Raw genomic sequence first — 13793 nt, forward strand, 5'->3', positions numbered from 1 at the left:
AGCGTCAGGCGAAGTTCGACCAGTTGCCCACAGGGAAAGCGGTGCGCCAGTTGAGAAGGGTAAGGGGGACGGTCTATGAGAAGGCAGCTCCAGCTCCAGAAGGAGGCCGTGGCGAGAGAGATGGTTCAGGTGTGGGATAAGATGGGGAAGCAGGTGGTGGCCTCGGAGCAGATCAATAAAGTATTTGAAGAGTCTATCGGATTTATATAGGTCGTGCCACCAGGAGAGGAGCGAGAGATGAGGGAGTTCCTGGACGGGTTGGAGTACCCGAGGTTGGATGAAGAGGATAGGGCAGGGCTGGAGGGGCTGGTATTGGAGCAGGAAGTGAAGAAGGCAATTGGGAGGATGCAGCCAGGGAAGGCAGTGGGACCTGATGGGTTCCCAGTGCAGTACTACAAGAAGTGCAAGGATCGGTTGGCGCCGCTGATGGTGGGGATGTTTGAGGAGGCGATAGGTAGGGAAGTCCTGTCACAGGCGTTGGGGCAGGCTTAGATTTCCCTGCTGTTAAAGAAGGATAAAGACCCAGTGGAGTGTGGGTCTTATAGGCCCTTATCCCTATTGAATGCAGATGCCAAGATATTGGCAAACGTTCTGGCTGCAATGCTGGAGGGGTGTCTCCCGAAGGTGATAAGGAGAGGATTAGACCGGGTTTGTGATGGGAAGGCAGCTGTTTTTGAACATGAGGAGGTTGCTAAATGTGATCCTGACTTTGGCGGAGGGAAAGGAGATGGAGGTGGTGGTGATACCCAGAGAAGGCATTTGATCGGGTAGAGTGGGGATATTTGATGGCGGTATTGGAAAGATTTGGAATCGGACCGATGTTCGTGGCGTGGGTACGGCTGTTGTACAAAGAGCCGATGGCGAGTGTTCGCAGGAATAATATGAATTTGGGTACTTTGCCCTGCACCGGGGTACGAGGCAGTGGTGTCTTATGTCCCCCCTGCTGTTTGCAGTGGTAATAGAGCTTTGGCCATCACACTAAGGAGCTCAGGGTTGTGGAAAGGGATAGTGAGGGGGGTGCAGCATTGGGTATCCCGATAAGCCCATGCTCTGTTATTGTACATCTCAAAGCCGAGCACATCTGTGTGGAGTATAATGGGTCTGCTCCAAAGATTTGGGACATTCTCGGATATAAATTGTACCAAGGCAAGAGCGAGTATTTCATGGTCTCCCTAAAGGGGGTACGGGCGGGGTAGGGGATGCCATGTTGTCTGGCGGCAACTCACTTCAGATACCTTGGGGTGCAGGTGGCTCAGGCTGGGATGGGCTCCAAAGGTATAATTTTACCAGTTTGGTGGGGAGGGTGAAGGCCGATTTGGATAGGTAGGACAACTTCCCTCTGTCATTGGTGGGCGGGTGCAGACAGTTAAAATGAATGTGTTACCGCGATTCTTGTTCCAATTTCAGTGCCTGCCGGTCTTTTTGCTGAAATCCTTCTTCAGGTGGGTAGACAAATTGATCTCCTTGTTTATTTGGGGGGTGGGGGGGGGGGGGGGGGGTGGCCAGGGTGAGGAGGGTGGTCTTGCAGAGAGGGCGACAGGTGGGGCGTCTAGGCCTCCCAAACTTATTATACTATTATTGGGTGATGAATGTGGAGAAGGTGTGGGGCTGGACTAAGGAGGGGGAGACCCACTGGGTTAATATGGAGGAGTGCTCGTGTAGGGGTTCGGGGCTGTGAGCGCTGGTAATGGCGCCCCTCCCGATGGCACCGGGTAAGTACTCGGTGAGTCCGGTGGTGGTGGCCACTTTTAAGATCTCGAGGCAGTTTAGCCAACATTTTAATCTGGGGACCAGGTCAGGGGGGATGCCGATTAGGTGGAATCATCAGTTGGAGCCGGGAGAATGGAAGCAAGGTTTTGGAGATGGGACGAGACGGGGATTAAGACCATAAGACCATAAGACATAGAAGCAGAATTAGGCCACTGGGCCCATCGAGCCTGCTCCGCCATTCAATCATGGCTGATATTTTCTCATCCCCATTCTCCTGCCTTCTCCCCATAACCCCTGATCCCCTTATTAATCAAGAACCTATCTCGCTGTCTTAAAGACACTCAGTGATTTGGCCTCCACAGCTTTATGCGGCCTTCCACAGATTCACTACCTTCTGGCTGAAGAAATTCCTCCACATCTCTGTTTTAAAGGATCGTCCCTTTAGTCTGAGATTGTGTCCTCTGCTTCTCGTTTTTCCAACAAGTGGAAACATCCTCTCCATGTCTACTCTATCCAGGCCTTGCAGAATCCTGTAAGTTTCAAGAAGATCTCCCCTCACCCTTCTAAAGTCCAACGAATACAGACCCAGAATGCTCATATGACAGTGATCATTCCAGGGATCATTCTTATGAATCTCCTCTGGACCCTTTCCAAGGCCAGCACATCCTTCCTTAGATACGGGGCCCAAAACTGCTCACAATTCTCCAAATGGGGTCTGACCAAAGCCTTACACAGCCTCAGAAGTATTCTTGTATTCTAGCCTTCTCGACATGAATGCTAACATTGCATTTGCCTTCCTAACTGCTGACTGAACCTGCACGTTAACCTTAAGAGAATCTTGAACAAGGACTCCCAAGTCCCTTTGTGACTCTGATTTCCTAAGCATTTCCCCATTTAGAAAATAGTCTATGCCTCCATTCCTCCTTCCAAAGTACATAACCTCATACCTTTCCACATTGTATTCCACCTGCCACTTCTTTGCCCACTCTCCTAGCCTGTCCAAGTCCTTCTGCAGCCCGCCTGCTTCCTCAATACTACCTGTCCCTCTGCAGATCTTTGTATCATCTGCAAACTTAGCAACAGTGCGTTCAGTTCCTTCTTCCAGATCATTAATGTATATTGTAAAAAGTTGTGGTCCCAGCACAGGCCCCTAAGGCACACCACTAGTCACTGGCTGCCATTCTGAAAAAGACCCCTTTTCCCCCACTCTCTGTCCATGCCAGGATCTTACCCTTAACACCATGGGCTCTTAACTTATTTAACAGTTTCCTATGTGGCACTTTGTCAAAGGCCTTCAGGAAATCTAAATAAATCAAGTCCACTGGTTTTCCTTTGTCTAACTTCCTTGTTACCTCCTCAAAGAACTCTAACAGATTTGTCAGACAGGACCTCCCCTTGACGAAGCGTGCTGACTCAGTCCTATTTTATCATGCACTTCCAAGTACTCCGCAATCTCATCTTTAATAATGGGCTCTAAAATCTTGCCAATGACTGAAATCAGGCTAACCGGCCTATAATTTCCCATCTTCTGCCTCCCTCCCTTCTTAAACAGCGGTGTTACATTAGCCTCGCTCCAGTCCTTTGGGACCCTTCCTGCCTCCAGTGATTCCTGAAAGATCATCACCAATGCCTCCACAATCTCCTCAGCTATCTCTTTTAGAACTTTGGGTTGTAGTCCATCCGGTCCAAGTTATTTATCCACCTTCAGACCTTTCAGTTCCCCCAGAACCTTCTCCTTAGTGATGGCCACTACACTCACCTGTGACCCTGATTCTCCTGGAGCTCTGGCACCCCACTGGTGTCTTCCACCATGAAGACTGATGCAAAGTAACTATTCAGTTTGTCTGCCATTTCTTTGTTTCCTATTATTACTTCTCCAGCCACATTTCCAGTGGGCCAATGTTCATTTTTGCCTCTCCCTTACCTTTTATATATTGAAAAAACTCTTCCCATCATCATTTATATTACTAGCTAGCTTGCACTCATATTTCATCTTCTCCCCCCATATTGCTTTTTTAGTTGTCCTCTGCTCGCTTTTAAAGGCTTCCCAATCCTTTGGCTTCCGACTAATGCTCGCCTCTTTGTATGCTTTTTCTTTTGCTTTTATGCTGTCCTTGACTCCCCTTATCAGCCATGGATGCCTTGTCCTCCCCTCAGCATGTTTCCTCCTCCTTGGGATGAATTTCTGTTCAAATAACCCCCCAAACGCCTGCCATTGCTGTTCCACTGTCTTCCCTGTTGGGCTCCTTTTCCAATCAACTCTGGCCAGCTGCTCCCTCATGTCTTTGTCGTTACCCTTATTTAATTGTAATACTGTTACATCTGATACCAGCTTCTCCCTCTCAAACTGCAGGGTAAATTCTATCATATTGTGGTCACTGCTCCCTAATGTTCCTTCACCTTAAATTCCCTAATCTAGTCTATTCCCTAGTTGGCTCTGTCACAACCTGCTCCAAAAAAAACATCTCTTTGACATTCCACAAATTCCTTTTCTTGGGATTCACTACCAACCTGATTTTCACAGTCCACCTGCGCATTGAAGTCATAGAATCATAGAATTTACAGTGCAGAAGGAGGCCATTCGGCCCATCGAGTCTGCACAGGCCCTTGGAAAGAGCACCCTACTTAAGCCCACACTTCCACCCTACCCCCGTAACCCAGTAACCCCACCTAACCTTTTTTGACACGAAGGACAATTTATCATGGCCAATCCACCTAACCTGCACTTCTTTGGACTGTGGGAGGAAACAGGAGCACCCGGAGGAAACACACGCACACACACAGGGAGAACATGCAGACCCCGCACAGACAGTGACGCAAGTCAGGAATCGAACCTGGGACCCTGGAGCTGTGAAGCAACTGTGCTAACCACTATGCTACCATGCTGCACATGATTATTGTAATATTGCTCCATGATTATTGTAATATTGCCTTTTTTACATGCCTTTTCTATCTCCTGCACTTTGCCCTCCCCTGCTGAGCAACAGAGCCAGTTGTGGCGCCACTGTTCTGGCTGCTGTTGTTTTCCCTTTGATAAGCTATTCCCCCCCAACAGTATCCAAAATGGTTAGAGAGGGGGTCAGCCTCAGGGATTCCTGCACTGCCTGCCTGCCCTTACTAGTGGTCACCCATCTGTCTGCCTGCACCTTGGGTGTGACCAGGTCTCTATAACTCCTACCTATTATGCTTTCAGCCAACTGAATGCTCATAAGTGCATCCAACTGCTGCTCCAACCAAACCACGCGGCCTGTGAGGAGCTGCCATTGGTTACACTTCCTGCAGACGTAGTTAACCGGAATGCTGGAAGCGCCACGGATCTCCCACATCTGACAGTTAGAGCACTGCACCCTGGTTGGCGCAGGGAAAGCATTTGGGATTTTGCAAGGAAGGTATCGCCGGCCTCCGAGTTGTTGGAAGCGGTGCTGTCAGCAGGGGAGTTGGAGAAGTGGGCTGTCTCGGTGAATTATGGAAGGATGTTGGAGGAGGGCAGGGTGTCTGTGGAGGGGATTAAGGTGAAATGGGAGGAAGAACTGGGGGAGGTGACGGAAGAGGGACTGTGGTTTAAGGTGCTGGGTGGGGATAAATGCCTCAACCTTGTGTGTGAGGCTGGGCCTGATACAGTTGTGCATCGGGCGCACGTCACAAAGTCAAAGATGAGCCGTTTAGAGGGGGCGGAGGGTGTTTGTGAGCGATGTGGGAGGGGCCCCAGAAACCACGTGCACATGTTTTGGTCCTACCAAAGCTGCAAAGGTATTGGCGGGAGGTATTTAGCACAATCTCAGGGGGTTTGCATACGGATCTGGAGCTCGGTCCCCTAGAAGCCATGTTTGAGGTGTTGGGCCGACCAGAGTTGCAGGTGGGTGCGGGGGCAGACGTTTGCTTGTAGGTGGGTCTTCTTGGAGTGGAGGCCGACTTCTCCACCCTGTGCCTCAGCGTGGCGGGGGACCTGCTGGAGTTTCTGACCCTGAAGAAGGTGAAGTTTAAGTTGAGGAGGTAAAGGAGGGGCTTCTACAATTCTTGGGGTTTGTTTATTATGCATTTTCAGGAGTTGGTTGGCGGTGAATGCTAAGGGGGGGATGGAGGGAGGGGGTGGGGTGAGGGGGGGACATCTTTCTTTTCTGTTCTATGTTTTATGTTGTAGGCTTTATATTGTTGGGTTTGTTCTGATTCTGTTCTGTATGGTGAAAATGAGGAAAATATGGCAAATAAAAATATTTAAAAAAAATAAATGTGAAGGACATTGTCCAATAGGAAGGGAAAAAATTAATTGACCTGACAGACATGACCGACCCAGTGAAAGTGACCCGAGAATGTAAATTATCAACAAACCGAACCAAATATTAGATGCATCTTGAGGGATTTTCAAAATGTCTGAACACTCAGCTGAACAGCTATGCATTTCATTCCTTGCTGACAGCTGGGACCGGATTATCCAATTTCCAGGCTATGTCCGGAGGATCCGTGGCGTTTTATGCCAAATCAATTGGCGGCGCCCCAGTACCGATCCTCCGACCGGTGAGGGGCTGGCAGCGCGCCACATAAAACGCCAGGTCTCCACGACAAAAACGGCCGTAGAATTTCCAGGTCCGTGGTCGTGCATTTGCACGACAATGACCTACAGCGGTCGCGCCGTACAACATGGCGCCAGCCGTGCGCGGACTCGACATGCCAGATAGTGCCCCCCTGGACACCCCCTCGCCACCCGCTGGTCACCCGCACCAGGCCCCTCGCCCTTGCCGAAGCCCCCCCCACCCCGGGACAGCTGCGTGGCTCCCGCCCGACTGTGGAGGCGCTGGACACAGCCCGCAGCCACCGTGCCGGGTCACTGATCGCTGAGACCACACGTCCCCTGCACAGTTGGGAACTCGGCCCATCAGGGGCGGAGCATCGAGGAGGGCTTCAGGTGATGTCCTGAGGCCGTCCCAAAGGCGTGCGGTGCGCTCCTTGATGATGCTGTTTTGGAGGGGGCAGAGTTTGTGAAAACAGGCGCCGCCCTGATTCCATCGTAAAAAGGGATTCTCCACCCGTTCGCCGAATACGAAATAGGCATCGGGGAACGGAGAATCCTGCCCATGATCTTTCAATGGACCTCGTTTCCTCTGATCTGAAGAGCAGGATCCCAATCCTGTTCCCACTAAACTTTCACACCTTGTATTTTACAGCAAGTTCCACTGGATGGTGATCAGGATCAGGGAGTTGTGCTGATTTGATTTTCTTCCAATGCAGAGACACTCAGACCAGTTCTAACACTCTCATCACTGTCCATGGATGAACCAATGAGCTTCATTGTCTGCAGTGTTCAATGTTCAGTGTTAATGGAGAATCCAATGTAGATCATATTACCCAGGTGATGAAACACTGAGTCAATCCCAACTGTCCAGCCACAAACAAGAAGATTCTTTCCTCTGATGTTTGATCAGCTTTAGAAACATTGAGGAGCAAACATTTGAAAAACTTACAAAGATTTCAGGGTCTTACCTCAGCATCTGCCCAAGTCATTTCATCAGAAACAAATTTGTAGCAATGGCCAAAATAATACACGTCATCACCACAAAGTCCTTTCCCCGAGAGACCACGTTTCCCAAGGTCCTGCTCCACCTCTGCCTTTTTCTCCAATTCAACCGACGGAGGAGGTTTAGCTGCAAATTAAAACAAAACTGTAATAATCACAACATTCACAATTCATTTCTCATTCTTGGGACTAGGAATTGAGCACATGGTAGACGAGACCTGACCAGCGAGTGGGATTTTTCACCTTACTGCATTAACCCTCCACTAACACACCACAGGGGCGACCTTCCTGAAAAATGTCCAAATGCTGCAGCGAGCTGGAACTGCCGCGTGTTTCCCGGTGCTCGGCCCGTCGAGGCCGGCAATGCTATGCAACTTTAATTGGTCCACTTAATGAGGCCTCACGGGCTTCTCGCCCTGAATGCCGGCTTGCCAGCTGATTCGCCAGCACCGCGTTCTCCAGTTCCCCACTAACAAGGTCGAGCAGCACTTAAGCTGCACTTGCTCAGCCAGCACCAACCAGCTCGCAACATTGGTGCTGAGGAGACCGGCCCCAAGATCCAGGGATGCTGACCTGGGGAGGTTCCTGGACGTGGTGGAGGCCATGAGGAATGTGACCAGGAGGACTGCGCTCCAGTGTCGGAAGAAGGTCAACGACCTACACTGGGCAGCAGGAGTGAATAGACACCAACGTCCCACTCCCCCAACCCCCCAAGGGAGCATACCCCAGGCGACACCCAACCCTCCCTCCATCCCCCTTCAACCGTCCCTCCACCCCAATCCTCCTTCACACGCCCCTCCTCACAACTGTGAAACACGTGTGTGGCTAACAATGCCCTCTGTGTCTCCTCAGGAAAAGCTCTCCCATAAACAGCAGGAGAGGGCCCAGACTGGCAGTGGGGTACCGGACTTGAGAATCCTCACCTCCTTCGAGGAGCGGGCCCTGGGGGTGACTGGGCTGGCCAAGGACAGGGTGGTCACCCACCCGGAGGCTGGCAGATGTCGCAAAGGTGAGGAACCATCGGGCCCCACGCAGAGGACCTGTCAAACATGAGTAGTGATTGCCTTACTGACTGACCCATCCCTCCCACTGACCACATATCCATTTCCCGCAGGTCCTCCATTCGACAGCGCCGGCACATCCCGGGTGGCTTGCTCTCCTGACCCTGAGGAGAACACGTCGGAGGCGAGCTCCAAGGATTCAACTGTTATAGTCACGGCACAGCTGTCATCCCCACTCTCCACCAGCGCAGATAGACACACCTTGTTGTGACATGTTAGTGGTCAGGCTTCTGGGGCACAATCTGGTGAGCACCACACTGCTAATGATACACATCTGGTGGAGGCAGGAACCCCCAGGCAAGACAGCAGTCGGAGGGCTGCTGGATCCCTGGACCGAGCTGGGTCCCTCCTGATGCTGAGCCTCTGGAACAGAGTTACCCAGAGTGGATGAAGATGATAGAGAGTGGTCAGGACATTCAGAGGGAGTTGTCAGCGTCAGTCCGGCAAATCCATAGCCACCTGGAGGAGTCCCAGAGTCTACGGGTGCAGGAGAGGGTGCCGGCAATGAGTGGCACCATGACTCCGGTGGCGATTGCAGTGGAAAGCCTGGTGCACGACGTGGGCACCATGAGTGAAGGATCCAAGGCGTCGCACAGTCAGTACTGCGTGCAGTTCTGGTCGTCACATTACCAGAAGGATGTGGATGCTTTAGAGAGGGTGCAGAGGAGGTTCACCAGGATGTTGCCTGGTATGGAAGGTGCTAGCTATGAAGAAAGGTTGAGTAGATTAGGATTGTTTTCATTGGAAAGACGGAGGTTGAGGGGGGACCTGATTGAGGTCTACAAAATTATGAGAGGTATGGACAGGGTGGATAGCAACAAGCTTTTTCCAAATGTGGGGGTGTCAATTACAAGGGGTCACGATTTCAAGGTGAGAGGGGGAAAGTTTAAGGGAGATGTGCGTGGAAAGTATTTTATGCAGAGGGTGGTGGGTGCCTGGAACGCTTTGCCAGCGGAGGTGGTAGAGGCGGGCACGATAGCATCATTTAAGATGCATCTAGACAGATATATGAATGGGCGGGGAACAGAGGGAAGTAGATCCTTGGAAAATAGAAGACAGGTTTAGATAAAGGATCTGGATCGCCGCAGGCTGGGAGGGCCGGAGGGCCTGTTCCTGTGCTGTAATTTTCTTTGTTCTTTTGTCAGTGACGGCCTAGGTTGAGGGTGTCAGCAGGATGGCTACCTCGCTGCGAGATGTCACCCAGTACCAGGCTAATCTTGATGAGGTTCTGCGGGACATGTCCTGCTCTCAGATGGGCATGGCCAAGGCGCACAAACCTTATCTCAGTCACAGATGGACAAGGCTGAGGCACTGCAGAGCATGTCCCAGTCACTGAGGGCATTGACACTATGGTGCGGACCATGGGGAACCGCCAGGGCTGGCAGAGTCAGATGATGCAGGGGCATCTGGGGCTCAAACCAACTGCCCCTCCATCCCAAGGTGAACCCAGGGCACTATTGGAGCCGACCTGGAGTAGACGGCGCTGGGTGGCAAGCCAAACCCGCCTGATGAAGCTGTGTCTCGCAGCCAGCACACGGGACTGGGCGGCATGGCTGTGCATGTGCCGCCGACAAGTGAACCGGGGCCCTCCTGCCTCAGAGCCCCCAGAGGACGCACGCCAGGGGCATCGAAGGCCATGGGTCGAGGTAATCAGCTGGATGCCACCGCCTCAGATGTGCATCCTGGGGAAACACCAAGAAGCGGTAGAGCTAGGAGGGCCAAGCACATTAAGGACCACTGAGGGCACCGGTGCCACGCATTGTGGGCGCCCTCTCCTGCGCCCACACTTCAGCTCAATGACTCTGAGCTGCTGTGTCTCAGGCAAGAGACACTTCCTAGAGGTGTAGTCATCCGGGACAGTCTGATTGTTCCCAAATTGCCATGTTCTATTATCCGGACACACCCTCCGGTGCTGCCAATTTAATCTTTATTTTTGTTAGCAGCCATTGATTTCTCGAGCTAATAGAATCAGTTTACCAGCATCTCTCCAGCAGCTCCAACTCACCCTATTCCAAACGCTGGTCTTGTCCCATTTCCATCTCATTCATCATCTCACTGACACCTTGACATTAAACTAGTTCTCTATCTTTCATATTTTAAGGAACGCAATTTTCCAACAACTTTACCAGATCAATTCCCACCTGGATCCTTCCAGATCTTCCCGTCTCTCTAACCACATCCCTTCTTCTAATGCCAGCTCTGACGTGTATTCACTGTGCACTCTGACCTTCTCCTCTCTGATGCTCAATGTTTTGTGCTCAGCTAAGGACTCCGTTTTATCACTTTCTGTCCTCACCTCAATGAATTTTGGGCTCGACACGAAGCTGAACTCTTCTTCCATCATCTTCATCTCCGTGCTCACCTCTTTGGGCAGAAATCCTCCCCCTTGTTCATTGGATCCTTTCACCCGTCGCCACCACTCTCCAGCTACCTGGACCCCTTCTTCTTTCCTTGATCTTTTCGTTGAGAACTGTTGCCCTGACATCGGCCATCACTGACAGGGCCCTCAATGAGTCCGACCATCTACCGCAATTCTTCCCTCACCCTTTCTCCTCCCTCCCATAACCATGATAGGCTTCTCCATGTTCTCACTTTTCACTCCAGCAGCCTCCGCGTTGAAAGGATCATCCTCCGCCATTTCTGTCAACTCCTGCATGATGCCACCATCAAACACAATTTCCCCCTCATCTCTCCTGTCAGCATTCCACAGGGACCATCCACTTCGTGACACCCTCTTCCGCTCCTCTTTCAACCCAACACCTCATCCCTTCCCACATTACCGTGCTATGCAATTGCAGGGTGTGAACCACCTGCCACTTTACCTGCTCCCTCCTCTCTAACCAAGGCCACAGACGCTGCTTCCAGGTGAAGTCACACTTAACTTGCATCTGCCTCAAGTTAGTCGACTGCATTCACTGCTCACAATGTGGTCTCTCTACTTTGGGGAGACTAAACACAGGCTGGGTGATCCTTGCGGATCACTGTTGCTCAATTCAGAAACATGACCTCCAAACATTTTCATTCACAATTTTGGTCTCTCGCTCACATTTCTGTCCTCGACCTGCTTTAATGTTCCAATGAAGCCCAACACAAACTCATTTCCGATTGGGCACTTCTGGATTTAACATTTGAGTTCATCAACTTCAGACCATCATCTCTCTTTGCCGTTTTGAAATATTTATTTTTCTTTCCCCCCTCTGCTTACAGACCCAGTCCTTAACTTGTTCCTATGTTTTACTGTCAGTGACTGCTGACCCTTGTTTGGCTATTAACACATTCTGACCTTTATACTACTATTAACACCTGCTTTAGTCTTTAACACTCTCATTACCACTCCCTTTGTCTCATGTCCATGGCATCTTTGTGGAATCTCTCCTGAACTCCTGCCTACACCTGGTCTTCTGTTTTGCTCCATCTACTCCACCCTCACTCTTCAACAGTATCAAAGCCATCACATTTCTACCTCTTTTCAGCTCTGAAGAAGTCAGTCAGACTCAAAATGTCCACTCTGTTTCTCTCTCCACAGATGCTGCCAGACCTGATGTGTTTATTTCCAACATTTTCTGTTTTCATTTCTGTTTACCTGCTACAGCACTGGTGAATAATGCAGCCAACAACAAGACTCCAAACAGCATTATGTTTGTGGTGAAGTTCCTTTCCTCAAATCTGAAATATAAAAAAGTTTCAACATTAACATTAAGATTTCCAATGAAAGGTGGGAATTTTCAGCTCCCATTCCTACCTCTCTCTTTCCCAGCTGTCTGATGTGATGAGGTTTCAAATGCGACTGTGAATATATAGAGCAGACCGAAGACCAATGGAATCATTGAAATCAAATCCAATTGGCTGGACCATTAATGATGTCAAAATAATTACTGAGTAATTAGTGGCTGAGAGCCAACAGGAGATGCTGGAAGATTTACAAATATTTACTGTGCCACACCTGAGATTGTGTAACGTGGCTCTGTAACGCCTCAGTGAGGAATGGAAACTGCAGTCACTGTTCCTAAACCCATTAATCAGACTGTAAATTAACCAATTGAAGAAATTAGGATTTAACGATCAATGAGAACATTTAGAATTTTCTCATTATTATAATGAGACGAGGAACTCAAAATATAGAAATGATACCCTCAAAAAATGAGAACGTATATCAGATAATCCGATCCCTTTTGTAATAGATCTGAACCCCATCTATTTCCCCATACCTCACCTTAATGGTAGATCTGCTTCACACACTGGCAGCAGTGAGAATGTACTGGGGTGGTGTCCAGGCACGGACCGCCATTGCCGCAGCCTGCAAGTCAGCCATCTTGCTGCACACACTGACCACCCACCTTGGCCCCTTGACACCGGGAGCTTAGGTGCCCCTACCCCCTCATTCCCGCACTTCACCATCCGACATACCCTCCCACCACCCAACCAGCTGTCACACGCCGGCCGGGCATCAGGCAGCCCATCCAAGGCAAGGCCCAGTGTAGCCCTACGGGGACACTGGGCAACGGCTGCCGGAGCGCACCCCTGGCAAAGGCAGTGTCAGCCAATGGTACTCCTGGCAGCAGGGATGGTCACCAGGGCTAGAGTCCCCATGGTGCCTGTTGGACCTGGTTGGGCACGGGAGGTATGCACTAAGCCAGTGTTCTTCAAAGTCGGGGGCGCGACCCGCGGGTGAGTCGCGGGTGAGTGTCGGGGGGGTCGAGTAGCCGTCCTTCACGGCACTCCCGATCGCGCAAATCCCCCCACAGCAGCCGGCTTTTAATAACGCCGGCTGAAAGCGGCCATTAAAATGGCCGCGAACATGTAAAAAAAATTGGCCGCATTGTGCATGCGCGCACGATCATTGGCGTGCATGCGCAGTACTGCCGCTATTTTTTAAAACGGTTGCAGCTTTTTGTTTTACAAGTTCGGGGGGGGGGCTTATTCATTTTATTCATTTATTTTATTCATTTAATTTTTATTTTTTTCATTTATTTCATTTATTTAATTTTTTTTTACAAGTTCGAGGGAGTTTTATTTGCTAAACTTTTGCAGGAAAAAATGCTGAACTTTGGACAGATGGAGACTCCATACTTTCCGACACCGGAAGGCTTCACCTTCATCCAACAGGTTCCATTGGAGGTGTGTGTACGAGGGCCAAAGGGACCCAAAACCATTTCCTCCATTTTTATCAGCAGCAAACAAGGTAAGAGAAAATGGTGGGTCACTCAGGTCGGCCAGCGTGGGTCGCGAATGTCGGCCGGGTTGGGTCCCGAAGGTTGGCCTGTTGGTAAAAATGGCTCCCCGAAAAAAAAGTTTGAAGATCACTAACAGCCTCCCCGAACAGGCGCCGGAATGTGGCGACTAGGGGCTTTTCACAGTAACTTCATTGAAGCCTACTTGTGACAATAAGCGATTTTCATTTCATTTTCATTTCATTTTTCACATGTCAGCCTTTCACCCCCTGTAGACCATAGATATTGGAATTCAACCAACAAAGGTGGCCTTCGTCCTCGTTGCCACAGCCCTCGGGG

The 13793-nt window shown here is 50.4% G+C and overlaps 1 protein-coding gene across 1 annotated transcript in view; it reads right to left on the reverse strand.

Moving 5' to 3' along the window:
* LOC140387662 (C-type lectin lectoxin-Enh6-like) overlaps positions 1–13793 on the reverse strand; it is a 60594-nt gene that overhangs the window by 12639 nt on the left and 34162 nt on the right. The window contains exons 2-3 of the mRNA XM_072470855.1: positions 11867–11949; positions 7189–7349 (exon numbers count right to left, since the gene is read on the reverse strand). Of these exons, the coding sequence (XP_072326956.1) occupies positions 7189–7349; positions 11867–11949 (244 nt within the window). The remainder of the gene's footprint in view (positions 1–7188; positions 7350–11866; positions 11950–13793) is intronic.

The sequence above is a fragment of the Scyliorhinus torazame genome, chromosome 13 (assembly GCF_047496885.1).
Source record: "Scyliorhinus torazame isolate Kashiwa2021f chromosome 13, sScyTor2.1, whole genome shotgun sequence".
Classification (NCBI taxonomy): Eukaryota; Metazoa; Chordata; class Chondrichthyes; order Carcharhiniformes; family Scyliorhinidae; genus Scyliorhinus; species Scyliorhinus torazame.